Raw genomic sequence first — 23,030 nt, 5'->3', positions numbered from 1 at the left:
GGGTGCTTTCCACAGCTCCAGCTGTCAGGCTGACATGGACGTGCTCTGCAGACTTCCCATGCCTGATGCCATCATAGACCAGAATTATATATAATAACAGTATATAAAGGCTATGCTGTGAGCTGTCGTTTCATTGTGCATGTTAACAAATTTGTGGATGTCTGTGTATAATTAGGAAAGTCATATAAAGGTCATCAAGCAGAGGAGCCTTGATTCATGGAACACCTGAAATTGGTATCCCAGGAGTGAATCTGTCCAGTGGGTTACAATCTCCAGAGTCTTAAGGGGCAGTCCAAAGACCTACGTTTCCACTGTTTCCTGTCTCAGGTTCATTATCTTTGCTTCGGCAGCAATTAATACATGTTGTTATGTGGTCAAATCATTTGTGTTCATGTTTCAGGAACCCCTCATACTGAGAACACCTTAATGTTTGTAAATCATATTTTCTTATTGCAGGGCTTTTGGGGTCCCTCTTGGACGTTAGTAATAAAGAAACGGAGATATCTGTATATGATAAGGCTGTTGGCCTTGTTGCTGGGGAACCCCCTCAGCTAGTCTGTCAAACTTAACGTGTCATTGTATCTCTCCATGTGTCTCTCACTGCTCTACCTCTCTGTTCTTCTCTTATGCTTCTGTCCACCTCTCCCTCATTCTTCGCCTCCTCCTGCCTTCCTACAGCCTTTCTTGCTGTAATGCCACACTTACTTCTCATAGGCAACAGCTATTAGCATAGTTGGAGAGATTCCTCCTCCATGGCAGATTGCCTTTCTTTGGGGCAGGTGAGGAATGGACAAACATTTACACATCCTGCTAGCCTGTCAGTCCCAGCACAGTAATTAACAATTTGAACACAGTGATACACTTTCATAGCCAGTTGTTGCCATTTGTAGGTTATCCCAACATTTTCCTATTTGTTGAATATGAGTGTCTTTTTGCATTGAAATCCCTGAACATTTTATAGAATAGTGTGATTTCATGCTCTGTATCACACTACACTGTCTAAGGTCTTAAATTTCTGAGTCCCAGTATTTTTAGCACCAATATTCTAATTTGACTTTTGAATTAATACTTCCTTTACATTTCTCAGTATGTCAAAATGATATTCACACATACTCTTGGGTAGTTCTAAGCTCTGCATTCACATGTATACATTGTCTTGTTCATAGGTTATCTCTTTAGAGTTTCATGGTTTCTTAATATTTGCATAGATGGACTCATAAGGAATTATGTTGAAGATAATTTTCTTAAAACATTTGCGTGAGTTGTATTTCATGATGAATTTTCTGCTATGTTACAATACTAGCATTGTTTAAAGAACTTAAAACATTAGAAATTTTATTGTTTTTGTGGGACTTGTAGATTGGAATTTCTGAGGGAAAACAAGCCATAACGACGTCATAAGTGGGGAGCACTTATGTTCAGGGATTCAAAGCAGCATGACTGTTTCATTGGGTCTTAGTTATAGTACAGAGGCATGCGTACACAGAGCCCAGTTTGCCTGATGTCTCTCACTGACAGTTTATGGGCTTAGTTTCATTCATGTCTTTATAGTCTGCTTTCTCTCTCTCTCTCTCTCTCTCTCTCTCTCTCTCTCTCTCTCTCTCTCTCTCTCTCCCCTGAATACAACAAAGACACCAGCTTTCTCTCTAAGGCTCCCTAAGGGTACATTCTATTTGTTTTGATCCTTTAACAGGACCAAGTACTAATATGGCAGTAAGCCTGGAACAGTGAGCATAAACAATCTATCCTAATTTAGTTGACACATACATATATTGTCTCTAACACGAATTTTCTGGTGTATAGGAGATTTGGAGCAAAAACAAATGGGGTCATCACGTGTTGCATGAGGGTCACTTCCTGGGGAGATGCAAAATGAATATGCATCTACTCATCCAAAATTGGAACTGTTATCAGAACCAAATATGCACGTCACTGAAGTCCATCTTGTTAAACCAATGAACTTTATTGAAAGTTTATATGGGGAAGGAGCCATTTTCGAGAACAAATGGAACTCAAAGATAATTTCCATCACGACACTCTAAGGTAGCATGGGGTATAGGTTATGCACAGTGGAATCCTGGAGCACATTGCTCACCTGCAATCATACCCACAGTTTAAAGGGTTTCCCATCTTCCTGTCTCAGTTCCTTACAGCCACATCTAAGCAGCTTCATTAGTGTGGGTTTCTTCATGGGAGTTAAACATAGTGAGTCCTATCAGATGGAGGGATTTTGTTGTAGCTATGTTTAGGGGTTCATTACCTATCTTAATCAGCTTCTTATCAGGATGGAATATTTCAGTCCTCTGGATATTGCTACACAACAGGACATTTCTCAGATTCTCCATTTTCTGTTCATCATGGCATATTTGACATTGAAAAAGTAATTTAAATTTTTTCCACATTGTCATACTTTTGTGCCAAAGTCCAGCTTCAACAACACAGGGTAAACTGAGGAGTGCTGACTGTGGAATAAAATATTGATCATTCTGCAGACTTTCTCTGTGGGAATAAAGCTTGATCACTGGTGCTGACACCCCTTTTAACTGGCAAGAAGTTCTATAAATTCTTTAAAATCTTTGGGGGATGAAGAGAATGCAAAGAGAAAAACACTAAAAGTTTTACATGCACACAGGGATACATGCATGGACATGTGCACACACACACACACATACACACACACACATGCACACTGAGTGAATGAAGCAAGATAAGCTCCAATAACCTTACACATACATGTACAGATTATATAGATGATTGACAAACATATTGGATGGCTAGATCAAAGCTCCAAAACATTGCCTCAACCCATTTTACACATATGTATATGTGCATATGCACGCATTTGGGAGATGGAGCAAATTCTAAAGACCTGGCTCCAACAACTTTCTATTTTCTTTTATTCTTTGTAACCACCTAAGGCAGTGCTCTCTAGGAACATCATTTCCTTATTGCCACAAGTTACATGCTCTCTAAAAACAATCACCATAGAACATATTCTTCAAAAGCAGATTAAAATCATTACAACAGAATTATTGACTATTCTTCATTTAAGCTCCTACCTAACTAAACATTTCCCATCTATCTTTCTTTCCAGAAGTTCATCATAACCACAAAGCAGTAATTCTTTTGTCATTGATTTAGAATGTTTAAGCAAGCCTTTTTACAGTAGCAAGCTTTTTCCTAAGCTTACCAGACAATTGGAATGTATTTACCAACCAGCAGATTGTCATCTATCTTATAAGTTATAGTTGAAGTCTTGTTCAGCTACCCTGGCTAATCCTCTATTGTCTAATCTTATTCTGAGAATTTATTACTTTTTATTCATAACGGTGTCATTTCATGGTACACACTGAAACTTAGGGCCGTAATCCCCAGACCACAAGATGCATGAAGCCAGACCCAGAATCAATGCTTTGATCATTGTCTGAATCCTATTTTTCTAATCCAAGTATAAGTCCACGCTTGTAACTCATGAAAGCTCGCTGTACTCCTATTCCAACTCATGTAGCCCTTACTACAAGGGAAGGGTCACATTCTGTTCTTAATTCTACCTTTATTACACCTAAGCCATCTCCTTAAACATCATCAGTTACCCCCAACTTTCACAAAGTTTTAAATCAAGTCAGGAATTTTGTAAAATCATTAATTGATCCAATCACTATTGTTTTATGAAAGGTCATCATCCTATTGATCTATAGGGAAGTTGTCCAATGGAGTGGGCTCTGTCCCAAGAAGCTCACTTGCCGACTGCAGCTCCTCCTGCATGACGCCCACCATTTTCAGAACTCTTCACAGTGTGAACTTTTGATATTTCCTAAGATTTGATCATCACATAAAGGGCCTCACAAGTTTCTTATGTTCACAATGACTCTCCAGTGTGGAGCCTCTGGTGGTCTGTCAGGACGTAGCTTGTCTAAAGCCCATGCCACATTATTTACTACGGACACTTTTCTTTTTGGTATGAATTTTCAGATGTTTCACAGGCATGAATGTTAGGTAAACACTTTGTCATATGCCTTACACTTGCATGGTTTCTCACCTCTCTGAATTTTCTCATGCAATCTAAGTCTAAGTCATGAGGCAGTGGTAAAGGATTTCTCACATTCTCTACATTTCTAAGATTTCTCTCCTCCTGTTTCAATTATCCGATCTTTTTAATAGATGAGGGATCAGTAAACAATTTCCCACAGTCCCTACTTTTCTTAGGTGCTTCTCCTGGGTGAATATTCTGATGGCTTCTAAGACCTGAACCAACTGAAAGGACTTCACACATCCAGTACATCCATAAAGTTTATCTCTTTATAAATTGATGTGTCCTAAATTTGTTTTTAAATTTAATTTATTACTATTTTTTATGCGTTCACTTTATATCCTGCTCACTGTACCCCACCCCCATCACCTTCTCCCACAATTCTTTTCCCCTTCTCCTTTCCCTTTTCTTCTGAGCAGGCGAGGGCCCATCTGGCTCTCCCCCTACCATGGTACTTCAAGTTTCTGCAAGGCTAGGAGTTTTCTCTCCCACTGATATCGGACAAAGTAACCCAGCTAGAAGAGTGTACCCCATATACAAACAATAGCTTTTGGGATAGCCTGTTCCAGTGGTTTGGGACCCACATCAAGACCAAGCTGCGCTTGTGCTACATATGAGTGAGGAGGCCTAGGTCCAGCCTCTGTATGCTCTTTGGTTCAGACTCTGAGACCAGCAAGGGTCCAGTTTTGTTGACTCTTTTGGTCTTCTCGTGGAGTTCCTGTCCCGTTTGGGGCCAGCAATCCTTCCTCCTGTCCTTCCATAAGAGTTCCCAAGCTCCATCCACTGTTTGGCTGTTGCTGTCTGTATCTGTCAGAGTCAGCTGCTTGATGGAGTCTCTCAAAGCACAATATGCTTCTATCTGCAAGCATAACAGAATATCCTTAATAGTGTCAGGGACTGATGCTTGCCTATGGGATGTGTCTCAAGTTGGGCCGGTTACTGGCCATTCCCTTGGTGCCTGCTCCATCCCCTGTGGCTACCTTACTTGTGGACTGGATGAATTTGCGGTTGAAAATTTTGTGGGTGGGTTGGCGTCTCTATTGCTCCACTGGAGATCCTGCCTGGTTATAGGAGGTGGCCTCTTCAAGGTTCATTATCCCCAATGTTGTGACTCACAGCTGACATCACCTCCATTGATAATTGGGTGCCTTCCTTATCCCAGGTCTCTGGCTCACCCTGAAGACGACCCCACCTCTTCACCCCTGTCAGTTGGAGATTTTCATTCACTTTCCTGGCCATCTGTCCATTTCTCCTATCCTTCCCCACACCTGATGCTCAATCCCCTGTTTTCCTCTTCATTCTCCTTACATCCCAGTTCACTCCCTCCATCTGACTCTTATGACTCTTTTATTCCTCCTTGTGAGATGTTCTGGATGTTTTTGTAGTAAATACTGAGACGAGGTAAACCTCAATGGTCCTGCTGTGGCAGGCCTCTGATGGGTATCCTTACTCCGTATGTTTCAGGACCTGCAGGTTTGTATGGTTCAGGAGCCAGAGGTCCAGTGAAGGTGGGTAGAGAGGTGGCGGGAGAATTGAGGTCCCCCTGTGCTAGCAGGCTGCTCAGGGCAGCTTGGCTTGGCACAGAGTGCTTGACAAGCAAAGGAGTTGGGTGGGGCAAGATGTTTCTTGATAAAACTGTTTCCACATTCATTGCATTTGTGAAGTTTCTCATCTGTATGAACATTTTGATGTGAGATGAATCAATGGTAAAGGATTTCTCACGTTCATGGGATTCGTAAAGCTTCTCTCCTGTGTGGATTGTCTGATGTCTCCTAAGTTGTTTCTGGATATATCCTTTGGAACATTTATTACACTTGGAATTTTCCTCTGCTGTATGAATTTCTGATGTTTTCTAATACGTGAGCACCAAGTGAAGGATTTATCATAATCATTAATTTGTAAGTTTTCTCTGCAGTGTGGATTTTTCTAAGTCTGATGCAGGATAATAGCAATTTCCACATTCTATACAGGTGTCAGGTTTTTCCCATGATGCACGTAGGGCGTGTAGTTATGTACATCAAAGTCTAAGCATGAGTTATGACATGCCAAAGAGCTTACTGTAATCTGTACATTTATAAAGTTCTTCTTTGTGAATTCCTTTATGTCTGCCAAGGTTTGAACATGGCTTAAATCCTTGCCCACATTTCTAGCATTGGAATGGTTTCTTTGCATTGTGTATTTGTTTAATGTGGGTTTATATTCAAAGTCAAAACATTTTTCATTCTCTGTATCTTTATGTATTTCCTTTCTAGTGTGGATTTGTAAGTTTGAACCTCATTGTATTGATTGTCCTGGCGTATATTCCTCATAGTCTCACATTCTTCAGAGCTTTCATAATGAGCAAATGTGGGGGTGGGGAGACGAGATAACATCTGAAATGTAAATAGATAAAATATCCAATAAAAAAAAAAACAAAAAAAAACTAAAAACAAACCAAGTGGTGCCCATTGTTGCCAAAACGTCTCAGTGTTTCTTTGTCACCCCATTTTTGGGTTCCTGTGTCTTTTATAAGCTCGAACTCAGGGTTATACTATAAGAAAGTGTCCTCAATAATCCATGAAGTCTCTCATTGTTCATTCATTTAAGTTTCTAAAATAGATAGGAAAGGAAAATGCTGTAGAGTTGTGTCAACAGCTAAGAGCACCTGTTGCTCTTGCAGTTTCCAAGATTAGTTCCAAAGACGTACATGGTGATATAAGTCTTTTGTAACTCCGGTTCTAAAAGATCTATTTTCCTCTTATGGCCACTGCAGGCACTGCATATAAGAAATGTAAAGACCGGGCTTGAGAGATGGCTCAGAAGTTAAGAGCACTGACTGCTCTTCCAGAGGTCCTGAGTTCAATTCCCAGCAACCATGTAGTGGCTCATAACCATCTATAATGGGATCTGATTCTCTCTTCTGCTATGTCTATGGACAGCTACAGTATACTCACGTAAAATAAGTAAATAAATCTTTTTTAAAGAAAAAAAGAAAAGAAAGAAAGAAATGTACAGACCTACATGCAAGCAAACATCCATACACATCACTTTCAAAAACACAGTAAACAATCTTGAGGTACTATATAATGATTCAAGTTAACAGAATTAGGTGTGGTTCTCTTTGTTTTTATGATTCTGGCATGTGTTCCCTCTCTTCTCACACTCTTGAGAGCTTTTATATTCAGCAAATGTCATATTTTGCTTCAGGGCTTTATATATATATATATTTACATGATCATTTTTCCTCTCTCATTTGTATCTCCATCTTCGGGGTCTTCCATTGATTAGTTTGTAAGTGCTGAAACAGTCTTGTGTTCTGATATGAATACAGCTGTCCTTCCATTTCCATGGGATTTAGAGGCCTTCTCTGTGTCTGTATACATCCTGGCAACTAGTCAGTGATTTTTCTTTGCATATAATGGTTTGAGTTCCCCTACTTTGGGCATTGAGATAAAGCCAGCTTTTCTAGTGTTCCTCTTCTTTGTGTTTTAGGCAATATTCTGTTTTTGACATCAGGATAAGGTTTGTCTAAGGAAAGGAGAATTCCATGCAAGTCTATCCAGTCCTCAGACACAGTTCGAAGAAATTCTTCCTGCTTCAGTCTCAGCACTTGTTTGATGCATATTCTAGTAATATACTATAGGAGGTTGATTTGTTCTTTTTTTCAAGGAACTCACCATTTCTTGTTCACTTCTGATTTATTCTTACATGACTTTCCGCAGCACTGCATAATGTAGCACTGACGTCATTGTCATACATTGCAGTGTTGCCTTTATATCACTTTTCTAATACACACAGAGTCATTCATTTAGTTTCATTTAAGTGAACAATCTTTTGTCAGTACTTTAGTCTCTACACAGAGACAAGTCAGTTGTGTTGAATGATTTTATTATCTTTGATTCTATTTCATTAATTTCTATATAACCTTTATAATATCTTTGCACATTCTACTTCAATTGACTGCTTTACATACTTTTAAGCCCTGAGTTATGTAGTTATTGGGCTTTTCCAAGCAGGGCCTCTTGCTGCCAAACTTTTCAATGTGGCTCTGTCACCTCACTTCTGTGTCTTTTCTGAGCTGGCAGTTACCCTGACATTGTAAGAAAGTGTCATTGGTGCTCCATGAATTCTGTGTCAATGTTCATTAAGTCTCTAAAGTAGGAAATATCCTCTGTGCAAGATTATTATAGGTCTTTCTAAAAGAATTGTAGAATTCATTGCTCAGTCTGTCCAGCCCTCAAACATTGTTAGTGGAGACAGTGTGTCAGCACTTGCTCATCGCCTGGCCTAGTTTTAAGACATAAAATGTTGATATTCACTTGTTTTTAGTAAAATCATCCTTTTCCTCTTCAATTCTCATTTATTTTGTATGACTTTCCACACCATGCCATCCCTCTGCTATTTCCTATTATCACACTAAACTACCTGCGCAGTTACATAGAAAGAGACTAATGTCTGGAAAACCATTTGATATGAGAGAAACATAAGGTCTATATAATACATTATATATTATAAAAGAATTCTACAATTCTTTTAGAAAGACCTATAATAATCTTGCACAGAAGAAGAATGAGTGGCATATATGCTATTATTGTGGTCATGACGACTTTGTGTAGTAATACTATTTCAACATACACAGTAAGTTCTTATTTTTGAGACATACATAAAATATGTATATATGTATGTATTTTTACATATATTTGTATGCCTATGGGTGAATGTATATGTATAGGTTTATTTGACAGGAATCCTGTGTCACACATATATTCTTTCATCTGGAATTGTGAGGATTATCATCATAAAGGAAATCGATAGCAGCCAGGAACTGAGCAGTGTCACTTGAGGAATATTTACTAATAATTTGGAACCTGAGAACTGCCTAGAACAACCCCAAAACACAGATATATGCATGCTCAGGAAGATGTTTCCAACAGTGGTAATATTTTGATGGATCTGACATAATGTGTGAATCATCCCAAGAGCATACCCTGAAATGATTTATTGTATCTCTATACATATCCTTTTATGAGTAGCAGAGTTTCTACCATGCCTGCCTCTTGATGATTTTGCCTTGGCATTGCCTAGAACAATTCTCAACCTGAGGGTCTTGACCCTGTGTGTTTGTGGAAGGGCGGCGGTCAGTTGACCCTATCACAGGGGTCACATGAGTCTACCATAAATCATATATTTCTGATGGTCTTAGGAACTGATAAGCCACTCCTCTGTCAATCTACAGGTAGGCCTGCCACATGTACATACATTAACTCATGAATTCCTTATACTGTATTAAAAGATTTCAGCATTAGAAAGGCCTAGAACCACTGTCTTAGAACATTCAGCACATGGACATGCCATTTAAAGACAGGTGTGTCCTGAACTGTAATATTCTCCTTATAAATGTGTTCACATGGATTTAAGTGGTCAATACTCTCACACAAAGGTATGCTTGCAACTTAGAAAAGAAATTCTCATTTAAAGGAAGAGTAATTGGAAAGATACATTTTACCTCAGAAACAAAGTAAAGCCTTCTTAGATGATGATGGAAATGGCTGTAATTTGACCTGATGATGATTTATCAATTTGAGCAAAATATGATATTTGACAAGTAGAATCTATGTCTGTACAAGACAACAGGACAAACATCGAAAGGAGATGTTGTGTATCTGTCAGGTAGAATGAAATGAAACATAACCAAAGGGTCAGATATTGTATTCTTGTTTGATAGCAAATGAACTTCATTTAATACTAGGCATCCATCTTAGGGCCCCACTAGCCATTTGCCTCTGACTCTAGTTCTTGAATCTTACATTCCCAGTAATAACCCTGAGTAGTAGTTTTTTGCAGCTGGTATGCATATACTTTATATCTGTGCCTGGTACATGCTAAAGTTTGAAGACCACAGTTTGTAGTAATTTTCCTTGCCATATTAAATATACCATTCCATGCTATCCTGTCTGTAGGAATGTTGTCAAGTTTACTGGTATAGTTTTCCTTCTTATGTTATTTTTTTTATGGTTTAGCATTGTTCATAAGATTGTTGTATTTATTTTAGCTTTTAATTTTTCGGAGAAGAGTAACAAGAAGAATGAATGCTTCTCTCATAAATGTTCCTCAGGTTAGTGCCCTTTCCACATTTCTTTGAAATCCCTATTAGTATTTAAACCATTTGAGACCTTAGTTCTCTACCTCTGGTAATGTTATCTAAAGTGTTTCGTTTCGGTAATTTATCTTTATTCTTCTCCAATGATCAAAATTGAGCCTTTAGATCTTTCACTTCTAATGGGACAAGCACAGCCTTGTGCCTATTGTATTTTCACTGGATTTTATACTGTGAGGACATAAATTTCCAGGGCCTGAGACCTTCAGGTCTGAATGAGAATCTACTGCAAATGATTCTCAATGAATATATTAATAGCTAATTTCTATGTTGGATGAACTTGTGCCCATTTATATTAGTGGGGAACTAAGGTCTCACATGCTACATAAATGCTGTTTCAGGAATGGTCAGGTTTCTGGAAACAAGCTTGTGGATGTGGATAGGCAAATATATGGAAGAGTAGAGTTTATGGGAAAGTAGAATTAGAATACACTCACTGTCTTGCATTCTAGTAGTAAATATATTTCAGCTCCGTAGAGGCACAGATGATGGAAGGAATATGTGACTCTCTCTTGCCATAAAATTGATGTGTTTTTAGAGGATGCAGATTGTAGTATTCTGGAATCTCTTTTTGGCATTTTGTGTCACACAGTAATCATGGGTGTGCTGACACATGAAATCTGTGTCTGGAGAGTCTGACCAGTGCTCAGTGTGGTAAGTTCTCAATATACAGATGATTATTTTCTATTTCTCCTTTGTTTCATTTTTTAGAAGTAGTATAAACACTACTGTGTGTACCTTTTTATTGCAGCATATGGAATGTATTAGTAAGATTCTTCTGGAGAGTATTGCCTTGCTACTTTGTATAATCCATGAAATTTCAACCTTCACCGAATGTCCCTCTTAATTGTTCTCTTCTCCTCTTTAATGAAAAGAATGTTCCATTCTTCATATGTTTTTTTCTCTCTTCCAAGCGATGTGTTACATAGGGGAAAACCTCTGAAGGGTTGTGGTGCTGTTTCTTTACAATAGTGTTCTTTTCACGTGTTTGAGTTTATAAGTGTTTATCTGCATGTATCTACGTGTACTGAGTGACACATTATGACCGTGAATCCCTGAGTTCAACATAAATGCCTTGGGACCGAAGTCAGGCATGGCAGTTAACTACAATGTGTGTAGAAAGAAAAGAAAGTTAAAATTAAAAGATTCAAGTTTTCACTTAAGTCAATCTCACTAGCAATGATATATTTAAAAGAGTTAGTATAATTCTCTCAATTTAAAAGCAAAATTTGTTCAAAGAGAATTATTCTACCTCATCTGAGTGCATTGTCACATATACCATTTATTAATACATACGTGTCTAATTATTCTGTAGTAAAAGACCATATGGAATTTATGAAATGGATATTATCTGTATTGCATATGTCAACTTTGAGAACACTGTAAATAATTTTAATGGTCTCTAGTTCCGTTTTTCTTTTATATATTTTAATGTTGTGAATATAGTCTCATAAAACATCTTTATAAAGGACTTTATACTGTGTGTCCTTTGAAATATCGAATGTGTTCACTGACATTACACTTTTTTTCTGTTTAAAGAAAAATTGTGGTTCTTAATTCATCCAACAATTCTGTGTTTCACTTTCTACCTCTTTGCTCTAGTAAGGGTACAGCATTGTACCTAGGTCTCAGGATGTCCACTGAGAATTTTAGAGTAGAGTCAGGTGAGACCCAGCTGCAGACAGGATTGATATAATGTCCATGGTTGAGCAAGAATGACAGCTGTAGAATTTAGAAGCACAGTTTTACTCATTCTAACTTGACCATCTGTGATGTGTCACTGGGATTCTGGTTGATAACAACCCTTTAATTCATAATGGTAAATTCCAGCATCTAGATCTCATATGTTATATTCACTAAAAATTTGCTGTTTTTGATTCCATTATGTAATCCTGTTTCAGAGAATAGGAAAATACAATAAAGACTAAGACTATGGTAGGTAACATCCTTTACTAAATTAAATTTCAGTTTTCTTTTATGTTCATTTGCCTGAAAATATCCATATGTGCTATATATTCCTCCAGCCTTTATGTTCAGAAGAGAGCACTAGATTTTAAAGGATTGGAAGTAAACATCTGCTGTGTAGTTCATGTGGGTGCTGGGAAACAATTTAGGATCATAGAATCCAACCTGCACACAATTTTCAAATGCAGTGATGGTGCCATATTCATCTGTTGAAAATTCATGTAACAGAGAGACCTTAGGAATGTACTCAATATAGCATGTCATTCTCTGCATTGTCTGATAAGAGCAGCAATGCTTAACTTCTGACGCATTTCTATAGCACTTCTAGAAGATGCTGTTTGTCCTTGAATATTTCCCATGACTCATATTGATCACAACGTGACCCTTATTCTTTAGGTCTGTTTCATCTAGGAAAACTCTTTTGTCCAGCAGCACATGATAAACAGGTAATTTTCTATTACAGGGTCAGTTAACATTCAAGGATGTGGCTGTGGACTTCTCACAGGAGGAATGGGAAAGTCTTGACCGTGCTCAGAGGGCATTGTACATGGATGTGATGTTGGAGAATTACAACAATCTGCTTTTTGTGGGTAAGAATAGCCTTATTGTAAAATTCCTGATTCATTCTTTGATTTTACCTACTGTGTGTATATCAACTCTCTGACATGTCTAGAGACTCCCAGAATAAGGGAAGTTCTGGATACCAACATAAGTTCTTCATTGTGTTTCCTTTACATTTCTCTCCACTCTGCAGGAGAGGATCCAGTATTGTGTTCTGTGTAATCTCTCAAGACATGTAACTGCTTTAAGCAAAAGTTCAACGTTCAAAAAAACCTGAATATTCAGTGCCACTCCTGTAATAATGGGAGTATTCTAATTTTAATGTTGCATTTCAGTCTTCAATTGTTGATGAATTTTAAGAATGCAGAAGTTTATAAATAGAGAAAGAGCTGAAGAGCTGTTGCTTGTGAGAATTTTGTTGTTCCTCATTTATTTAGTTTTTGACCTTTGGTTTTTCTGTTTAATTTTGATACAGCATGGCTTCTATATCATGAGTTCCATGCCAGTGTAGATTACATAATGAATTCCTAGCTGACTGTATTACTCTGTCACAAAACATTAAAAAGGAAAATCAAGAAACTTTTTATAAAAATTTTTTTTATTGGATGTTTTATTTACATTTCATATGTTATCCCCTTACCCCATCCCCCACCCACCCAGGAACCCCCTATCCCCTCACCCCTCCTGCTTCTCTGCGGATGTACCCCTACCTACCCCCCCACTCCCACCTAACCACCCTCAAATTCCCACCCCCTGGGACGTCCAGCCTTCATGAGACCAAGGATCTCTTTTCCCACCTATGCTATGTATATGTAAGGGCTCTCAACCCTTACATATACAGCTGAAACCATGGATCCCTCCCTAAGTGCTTCCAGGCTAGTGGTTTAGACCCTGGGAGCTCTGGTTGGCTGGTATTGTTGCTCTCCTCATGGGGTCGCAAACCCTTTCAGCTCCTACAGTCTTCACTGTAACTCCTCCATTGGGAACCCCATGATCAGTCCAATGGCTAGCTGTGAGCATCTGCCTCTGAATATGTCAGACTCTTGAAGACCTCTGAGGAGGCATCTATATCAGGTTCTTATCAGAATGCACTTTCTGACTTCCACATGAGCATCTACCTTTGGTGACTGCACATGGGATGGATACTCAGGTGGAATGGTCTTCAGATGGCCCCTCCTTCAGTTTCTGTCCCTCACTTTGTCTCCATATTAGCTCCCTTGAGTATTCTGTTGCTCCTTCTAAGAAGGACCGAATCACTCCCACTTGGTCTTCCTTCTTCATGAGCTTCATGTGGCCTGTGAGTTGAATCTTGGGTATTTCAAGGTTCTGGGCTAATATCGAATAATCAGTGAGTGAATACCATGTGTGTTCTTTTGTGATTGGCTTACCTCACTCAGGATGATATTTTCTAGTTCCATCCATTTACCTAGGAATTTCATTGTTTTTAATAGCTGAGTAATACTCCATTGTGTAAATGTACCACATTTTTTGTACCCATTCCTCAGTTGAAGGACATCTGGGTTCTTTCCAGCTTCTGACTATTATAAATAAGGCTGCTATGAACATAGCTGAGCATATGTCCTTGTTATATGTTACAGCATCTTCTGGGTATATGCCTAGGAGTGGTATACCTGGATTCTCAGGTAATGTTATCTCCAATTTTCTGAGGAACCGCCAGACTGATTTCCAAAGTGGATGCACCATCTTGCAGTCCCACAAACAATGGAGGAGTTCCTCTTTCTCCACACCCTCCCCAGCATCTACTATCACCTGAGTTTTTAATCTTAGCCATTCTGACTGGTGTGAGATGGGATCTCAGGGTTGTTTTGATTTGCATTTCCCTGATGACTAAGGATACTGAACATTTCTTTAGGTGCTTCTCGGCCATTCAAGTTTCCTCCATTGAAAATTCTTTGTTAAGTTCTATACCCAATTTTTTAATAGGGTTATTTGGTTGTCTGGAGTCTAATTTCTTGAGTTCTTTGTATATATTGAATATTAGCCCTCTATCAGATGTAGGATTGGTAAAGATATTTTCCCAATTTGTTGGTTGTCGTTTTGTCCTATTGACAGTGTCCTTTGCCTTACAGAAACTTTGCAATTTTATGAAGTCCCATTTGCCAATTCTTGATCTTAGATCATATGCCATTGGTGTTCTGTTCAGGAACTTTTCCCCTGTGCCCAAGTTTTCAAGGTTCTTCCGCACCTTCTCTTCTGTTAGTTTCAGTATATCTGGTTTTATGTGGAGGTCCTTTATCCATTTAGACTTGAGCTTTGTATAAGGAGATAAGAATGGATCAATTTGCATTCTTTGACATGTTGTCCTCCAGTTGAACCAGCACCATTTGTTGAAAATGCTGTCCTTTTTCCACTGGACAGTTTTAGCTCCTTTGTCAAAGATCAAGGGACCATAGGTGTGTGGGTTCATTTCTGGGTCTTCAATTCTATTCCACTAATCTTCCTGCCTGTCTCTGTACCAATACCATTAAGTTTTTATCACTGTTGCTCTGTAGTTCAGCTTGAGGTCAGGGATGATGATTCCTCCAGAAGTTCTTTTGTTGTTGAGAATAGTTTTCGCTATCCTAGGTTTTTTGTTATTCCAATTGAATTTGAGAATTTCCTTTTCTAACTCAGTGAAGAATTGAGTTGGGATTTTAATGGGAATTGCATTGAATCTGTAGATTGCTTTTGGCAAGATGGCCATTTTTATTATATTAATCCTGCCAATCCATGAGCATCGGAGATCTTTCCATCTTCTGACATCTTCTTCGATTTCTTTCTTCAGGGACTTTAAGTTCTTGTCATACAGGTCTTTCACTTGCTTGGTAAGATTCACACCAAGGTATTTTATATTATTTCTGACTATTGTGAAGGGTGTCATTTCCCTAATTTCTTTTTCAGTCTGTTTGTCTTTCATGTAGAGGAAGGCTACTGATTTGTTTGAGTTGATTTTATAACCAGCCACTTTGCTGAAGTTGTTCATCAGGTTTAGGAGTTCTCTGGTGGAAATTTGGGGGTCACTTAAGTATACTATCATATCATCTGTAAATAGTGATATTTTGACTTCTTCCTTCCCTATTTGTATCCCTTTGACTTTTTTTTGTTGTCTAATTGCTCTGGCTAGGACTTGCAGTACTATATTGAATAGGTAGGGGGAGAGTGGGCAGCCTTTTCTATTCCCTGATCTTAGTGGGATTGCTTCAAGTTTCTCTCCATTTAGTTTGATGTTGGCTACTGGTTTGCTGTAAATTGCTTTTATTATGTTTAGGTAGGGGCCTTGAATTCCTGATCTTTCCAAGACTTTTATCATGAAGGGATGTTGAATTTGTCAAATGCTTTCTCAGCATCTAGTGATATGATCATGTGGTTTTTTTTCTTTGAGTTTGTTTATATAGTGAATTACATTGATAGATTTCCAAATATTTAACCATCCCTGCATTCCTGGGATAAAACCTACTTGATCATGATGGATGATTGTTTTGATGTGTTCTTGGATTCAGTTTGCTAGAATTTTATTGAGTATTTTTGCATCGATGCTCATAAGGGAGATTGGTCTGAAGTTCTCTTTCTTTGTCGGGTCTTTGTGGGGTTTGGGTATGAGTGTAATTGTAGCTTCATAGAAGGAATTGGGTAGTGTTCCTTCTGTCTCTATTTTGTGGAATAGTTTGAAGAGAATTGGTATTAGGTCTTCCTTGAAGGTCTGATAGAATTCTGCACTAAAACCATCTGCTCCTGGGCTATTTTTGGTGAGGAGACTTTTAATGACTGCTGCTATTTCCTGCGGGGTTATGGGACTATTTAGATGGTTTATCTGCTCCTGGTTTAACTTTGGTACCTGGTATCTGTCTAGGAAGTTGTCCATTTCATCCAGGTTTTCCAGTTTTGTTGAGTATAGGCCTTTGTAGTAGGATCTGATGATTTTTTGAATTTCTTCAGTTTCTGTTGTTATGTCTCCCTTTTCAGTTCTGATTTTATTAATTTGGATACTGTCTCTGTGTCCTCTGGTTAATCTGGCTAAGTGTTTATCTATCTTGTTGATTTTCTCAAAGAACCAGCTCCTGGTTTTGTTGATATTTTGTATTGTTCTTTCTGTTCTATTTGGTTGATTTCAGCCCTGAGTTTGATTATTTCCTGCCTTCTACTTATCCTGGGTGTATTTGCTTCTCTTTGTTCTAGAGCTTTTAGTTGTGCAGTCAAGTTGTTAGTGTGTGTTCTCTCCAGTTTCTTTTTGTAGGCACTTAGAGCTATGAGTGTTCTTCTTAGCACTGCCTTCATGGAGTCCCACAAGTTTTGGTATGATGTGTCCTCATTTTCATTGAATTCTAAAAAGTCTTTAATTTCTTTCTTTATTTTTTCCTTGACCAAGTCATCATTGAGTAGAGAGTTGTTCAGTTTCCATGTGCACGTGGGTTTTCCATTGGTTTTGTCATTATTAAAGACCAGTCTTAGTCAGTGGTGATCTGATAAGATGCAAGAGATTATTTCAATCTTTTTGTATCTGTAGAGGCCTGTTTTGTGACCAATTATATGGCTATTTTGGAGAAGGTACCATGAGGTGCTGAGGAAAAGGTATATTCTTTTGTTTTAGGATGAAATGTTCTATAGATGTCTGTTAAGTCCATTTGGTTCATAACTTCTGTTAATTTCAAAGTGTCTCTGTTTAGTTTCTGTTTCCATGATCTGTCCATTGCTGACAGTGGGGTGTTGAAATCCCCCACTATTATTGTGTGAGGTGTAATGTGTGTTTTGAGCTTTAGTAAAGTTTCTTTTATGTATGTAGGTGCCCTTGCATTTGGAGCATAGATGTTCAGAATTGAGAGTTCACCTAGGTAGATTTTTCCTTTGATGAGTATGAAGTGTTCTTCCTTATCTTTTTTGATTAATTTTGGATGAAAGTTGATTTTATTTGATATTAGAATGGCTGCTCCAGCTTGTTTCTTGGGACCGTTGGCTTGGAAAATTGTTTTCCACCCTTTTATTCTGAGGCAGTGTCTGTCTTTGTCTCTGAGGTGTGTTTCTTGTATGCGGCAAAATTCTGGGTCCTGTTTGTGTATCCAGTCTGATAGTCTGCATCTTTTTATCGGAGAATTCAGACCATTGATGTTAAGAGATATTAAGGAAAAATGATTGTGGCTTCCTGTTATTTTTTTATTACAGGTAGAATTATGTTTGTATAGTTATCTTCTTTTGAGGTTGTTGGAAGATTACTTCCTTGCTTGTTCTAGGTTGTAGTTTCCCTCCTTGTGTTGGCATTTTCCATCAATTATCCTTTGAAGTGCTGGGTTTGTGGGAAGATATTGTGCAAATTTGGTTTTGTCATGGAATATCTTGGTTTCACCATCTATAGTGATTGAGAGTTTTGCTGGGTATAGTAATCTGGGATGGCAATTGTGTTCTCTTAGGGTCTGTACGATGTCAGTCCAGTCTCTTCTGGCTTTTATAGTCTCTGGTGAGAAGTCTGGTGTAATTCTTATAGGTCTGCCTTTATATGTTACTTGACCTTTTTCCCTTACTGATTTTAGTATTTTTCCTTTGTTTTGTGCATCTGATGTTCTGATTATTATGTGATGGGAAGTATTTCTTTTCTGGTCTAGTCTATTTGGTGTACTGTAGGCTTCTTGTATGTTTATGGGCATCTTGTTCTTTAGGTTAGGGAAGTTTTCCTCAATAATTTTGTTGAAGATATTTACTGGCCCTTTAAGTTGGGAATCTTCATTCTCATCTATACCTATTATCCTTAGGTTTGGTCTTCTCATTGTGTCCTGGATTTCCTGGATGTTTTGAGTTAGGAGTTTTTTGCATTTTGCATTTTCTTTGACAACTGTGTCAATATTTTCCACCGTATCTTCTGCATTTGAGATTCTCTCTTCTATCTCTTGTATTCGGTTGGTGATGCTTGCGTCTATGACTCCTGATTTCTTTCTTAGATTTTCTATCTCAATGGTTGTCTCCCTTTGAGCTTTCTTTATTGTTTCTATTTCCATTTTCAGATCCTGAATGTTTTTGTTTAATTCCTTCATTGGGTTTTCTTGCATTTCTTAAGGGATGTCTGTGTTTCCTCTTTAAGGGCTTCTACCTGTTTACTTGTACTCTATTGTATTTCTTTAAGGGGGTTACTTATGACCTTTTTAAAATCCTCTATCATCATCATGAGAAATTATTTCAATTCTGAATCCTGCTTTTCTGGTGTGAGGGAGTGTCCAGGGCTTGCTATATTGGGAGAACTGGGTACTAATGATGCCAAGTAACTTTGGTTTCTGTTGCTTATGTTCTTGCGTTTGCCTTTCGCCATCTGGTTAACTCTAGTGTTACCTGCCCTCACAGTGTAAGACTGGAGTCTGTATTTCTAGTTATCTTGCTTGTTGCAGAGCTCCTCAGAGTCCAGATGTCTCTGTGGTCTTATGATCCTAATCTCCTGGTTGGAAGAACTCCTGGGACTCAGACCACCTCCGGGATCTGGAAATACTTCTGCTCTGGGTGCAGTGGTCCCTGTAGGATGGCTCAGGATTCGATGTCTCCACAAGTGCAAACCAGCTAGGTGTCTGCTGCTCTGAGTGCAGTGGCTCCTCCGCTGCTCTGAATAGAGTGGCTCCTCTAGAATGGCTCAGGATTCTGTATCTCCACAGGAGCAGACCAGCTATGTGTCTGCCCCAGCCAAAAGGCGAAAACTTTTTTTAACTTGATCCTTCAGATAGCTCCTTTCTCAAAGTCCTTTACTGTTCCATCACCTATTCTTTTTACCTTCTGCAAAGCACAGTGTTTAAATAAGATATAGAAGGCTATTGTTTCCTGTTATTTCATATAGATGAGACTTGAGGTTGTTCTAAGCATCCATGTTATGACTGTGAAACAGGAAAGACCATTTTTGAAAGCTCTATCTTTGAGATCACTGACTTACATTAGAAAATTTCAGGGAATGTGGTGGGATATTGTCTTACTCGTCTACTAATCTCTGTCATCTCTAATTACATTTTATTTTTTCAGAGAATCATGGCATGTGCCGTAAATATGAGAACATCTTAGATCAAGACCTACAGCATATTGTCCAAGAGCATGTGAATATCCAAGTGAAGTCTTATAAATGTCATGAGCTTATTAAAATCATTCATGAATCCACCCAAAGTACAACTTATAAACCTAACCTCAGGGATACATCTGTTGAATCATCAAACCTAAGCAGGCTTGAAACTGGAAACAACAGAGAGCCTTGCAAATATAAAAACCCTGCAAACAGTTTAAATGCCTGCTCTACCATTAGTTTAACTCAGGGAAACCAAAGAGGAAAGAAAGAATACAGTGGTACAGAGCTTGATAAGGATTTTGACTCTAAAGAAAAACTCATGCTGGAACAAACGAATAATAGAAAGAAACCTTACAAATGTAGTGAATGTGACAAATGTTTTACCACGAAAGGCTATGTTAGAGTTCATCAGCGAATTCATACAGGAGAGAAACCTTACAAATGTAGTGAATGTGACAAATGCTTCACCGACAAAGGCTATTTTAGAATTCATCAACGAGTTCATACAGGAGAGAAACCTTACAAATGCAGTGAATGTGACAAATGCTTTCCCCACAAAGGCAATCTTAGAAGACATCAGAGACTTCATAGAGGAGCGAAACCTTACAAATGTAGTGAAGGTGACAAATGCTTCTCCCAAATTGATGGTCTTAGCAAACATCTGAAAATTCATACTGGAAAAAAACCTTACAAATGCAGTGAATGTGACAAATGCTTTCTCGACAAAAGTGGTCTTAGAAGTCATCAGATTATCCACACAGGAGTGAAACCGTACAAATGTAGTGAATGTGACAAATGCTTTACCCACAAAGCCAGTCTTAAAATTCATCAGAGAATTCATACAGGAGAAAAACCTTACAAATGTAGTGAATGTGACAAAGGCTTTACCCAAAAAGGCAATCTTATGATTCATCAGATAGTTCATACAGGAGATAAAAGTTACACATGTACTAAATATGACAAATGTTCCTCCCAAATTGGTGGTCTTAGCAGACATCTGAAAATTCAAACTGGAAAAAAGCCTTACAAATGCAGTGAATGTGACAAATGCTTTCGCTACAGAAGTGGCCTTAGAAGTCATCAGATAATCCACACAGGAGAGAAACCATACAAATGTAGTGAATGTGACAAATGCTTTTCCTCCAAAGGCAGTCTTAAAAGTCATCAGCGAGTTCATACGGGAGAAAAACCTTACAAATGTAGTGAATGTGACAAAGGCTTTACCCAAAAATTCAAACTTATTATTCATCAGATAGTTCATACACGAGAGAAAGGTTACACCTGTAGTGAATGTGACAAATGCTTCACCCACAAAGGCTATCTTAGTATTCATCAGAGAATTCATACAGGAGAAAAAGTTCACAGATGTAGTGAATGTGACAAGTGCTTTACGAAGAAATATCTTCTTAGAATGCATCAGAGAATACATTCAGGAGAGAAACCTTACAAATGTAATGAATGTGGCAAATACTTTGCCCAAAAAGCCAATCTTATTATTCATCAGAGGATTCATACAGGAGAGAAACCTTACAAATGTAGTGAATGTGACAAAGTCTTTACTCAAAAAAGCGGTCTTATTATTCATCAGAGAAATCATACAGGAGAGAAACCTTACAAATGTAGTGAATGTGCAAAATATTTTTCCCAAAAAAGTAGTCTTACTATTCATCAGAGAATTCATACAGGAGAGAAACCTTACAAATGTAGTGAATGTGCAAAATATTTTGCCCAAAAAAGTAGTCTTACTATTCATCAGAGAACTCATACAGGAGAGAAACCTTACCAATGTAGTGAATGTGAGAAATGCTTTACCCTCAAAAGGAGTCTGAATGTTCATCAGAGAGTTCATACAGGAGAGAAGCCTTTGAAATTAGTGAATGTGACAAATGCTTTTCCCACAAAGGCGATGTTAGAAAACATCAGAGAATTTATGCAGGAGAAAAAAACACTACAAATATGAATGTGACATATGATTTCCCCCAAAATTCAATCTTATTATTCATCAGATAGTTCATATACGAGAGAAAGGTTACACATGTAGTGAATGTGACAAATTCTTCACCTTTCAAATCTAGTGTATGTGACAAATACTCTACCTGCGAAAGCAGTCTTAGAATTTATCAGAGAATTAATGCGGGAGAAGAACCTTAAAAATATAGTGAGTGTGATGAATTCTCGAGCCAGAATCAATCTTATCACTCACCAGAGAATGTGTACAGTAGAGAAATTTAACAAATGATGAGAATGAGAAAAACCATGGCCAAGGAGGATCATCTTAGAATTTATCAGAGAATACATATAAGGGGGTCTTTATAAATGTAGTAAATGTACAAATCTTTTACTGTTGGTTCATTAAAGAATGCTTACAGGAGAAAAACCTCAGACATGTAATGTATGAGGCTTTCCTTTGCCCAAATCTCAGTACTAAGAAAATACCTAGAAATTTTTAGTCAGAAAAAAGTGTCCACTGGAGGGGAAAAATGTGGCATGTGCTTTATTTAATCTGTATCGTTTGCAACAATTGAGACTCCACACTAAAGAATTGTTTATTGTGTGTATGAGAAACTTGTGAAAGTGTTTGATACTCCAATCTTTTAAAGTACCCAGGATTTATGCTGAGAGAAACTGAAAATGTGACAATGAAGGAAATATTTCATTAAAAGTTTTTACTTGTTCATTTTCAAACTTTTCATAATGAATACATGATGGAGAAGCTAGAAGAATATGGAATTGTGTAAAGTTTCCTAGAGTCTAAAATGATCTATTTCAAAGAGCAGGTGGGAAATACGTGTCTCAAACAGTAAAACAGAGTAAACAGACAGTAAAACAGACAGCATTTGTATGCTTAAATCAAATTAAGATACTTAAACAAATTACACTTCTTTTAAAAAGTGGACTTAAAAGTGGACTTGACAAACTGAGCCACAAATATAGGATACTTTTTATCCTGTAGATATGCATATGGATATGCAGTTTGCTGCCAGAGTCCAGTATTCATAATCTGTATTATATGATGATTTTAAATTTCAGGATAGCAATTGTCATTGAGTCCTTTGGGCTCTCATTTCCTAATTCCTTCCCCTGAGTCCTGTATGGAACTCCAATAAAGATCATTGGTTCAACAAGTTGGACTTGATTGTTTTCAATATCCACTTGGTATGGATAGATGGATATATATGTTGTGTCTCCCCAAAAAAAAGTACCAAATCCATTAATATTTTCTCCAGACTTGTAACATGAAATGAATATTAGAGCAATGTTTTTCAACCCATGGGTAGCAACAGCTTTGAGGGTAGAGTGAACCTCTCACAGGGGTT

General features: G+C 37.9%; 1 protein-coding gene across 1 annotated transcript; it reads left to right on the top strand.

The window, feature by feature from the left end:
• Positions 1 to 10,023: 10,023 nt before the first annotated feature.
• Positions 10,024 to 22,838, top strand: LOC114615517 (zinc finger protein 260-like). Its single transcript, XM_028761206.1, has 3 exons — positions 10,024 to 10,124; positions 12,595 to 12,721; positions 19,677 to 22,838. The coding sequence occupies exons 1-3, from the start codon at positions 10,095 to 10,097 to the stop codon at positions 21,671 to 21,673; spliced, it is 2,154 nt and encodes a 717-aa protein (XP_028617039.1). The 5' UTR covers positions 10,024 to 10,094; the 3' UTR covers positions 21,674 to 22,838.
• Positions 22,839 to 23,030: the final 192 nt, after the last annotated feature.

Source organism: Grammomys surdaster, unplaced genomic scaffold (assembly GCF_004785775.1).
Source record: "Grammomys surdaster isolate TR1022 unplaced genomic scaffold, NIH_TR_1.0 126807, whole genome shotgun sequence".
Classification (NCBI taxonomy): domain Eukaryota; kingdom Metazoa; phylum Chordata; class Mammalia; order Rodentia; family Muridae; genus Grammomys; species Grammomys surdaster.
The sequence above is the reverse complement of the archived record's forward strand: the minus strand, read 5'-3'. Positions and strand labels throughout refer to the sequence as shown.

Bases quoted from the DNA above. Each gene is read 5' to 3' on its own strand.
- LOC114615517 (XM_028761206.1), top strand. From the start codon at position 10,095: ATGAATGCTTCTCTCATAAATGTTCCTCAG. The intron at 10,125-12,594 runs GTTAGTGCCCTT...TTTCTATTACAG, and splicing joins CTCTCATAAATGTTCCTCAG to GGTCAGTTAACATTCAAGGA. The intron at 12,722-19,676 runs GTAAGAATAGCC...TTATTTTTTCAG, and splicing joins CAACAATCTGCTTTTTGTGG to AGAATCATGGCATGTGCCGT.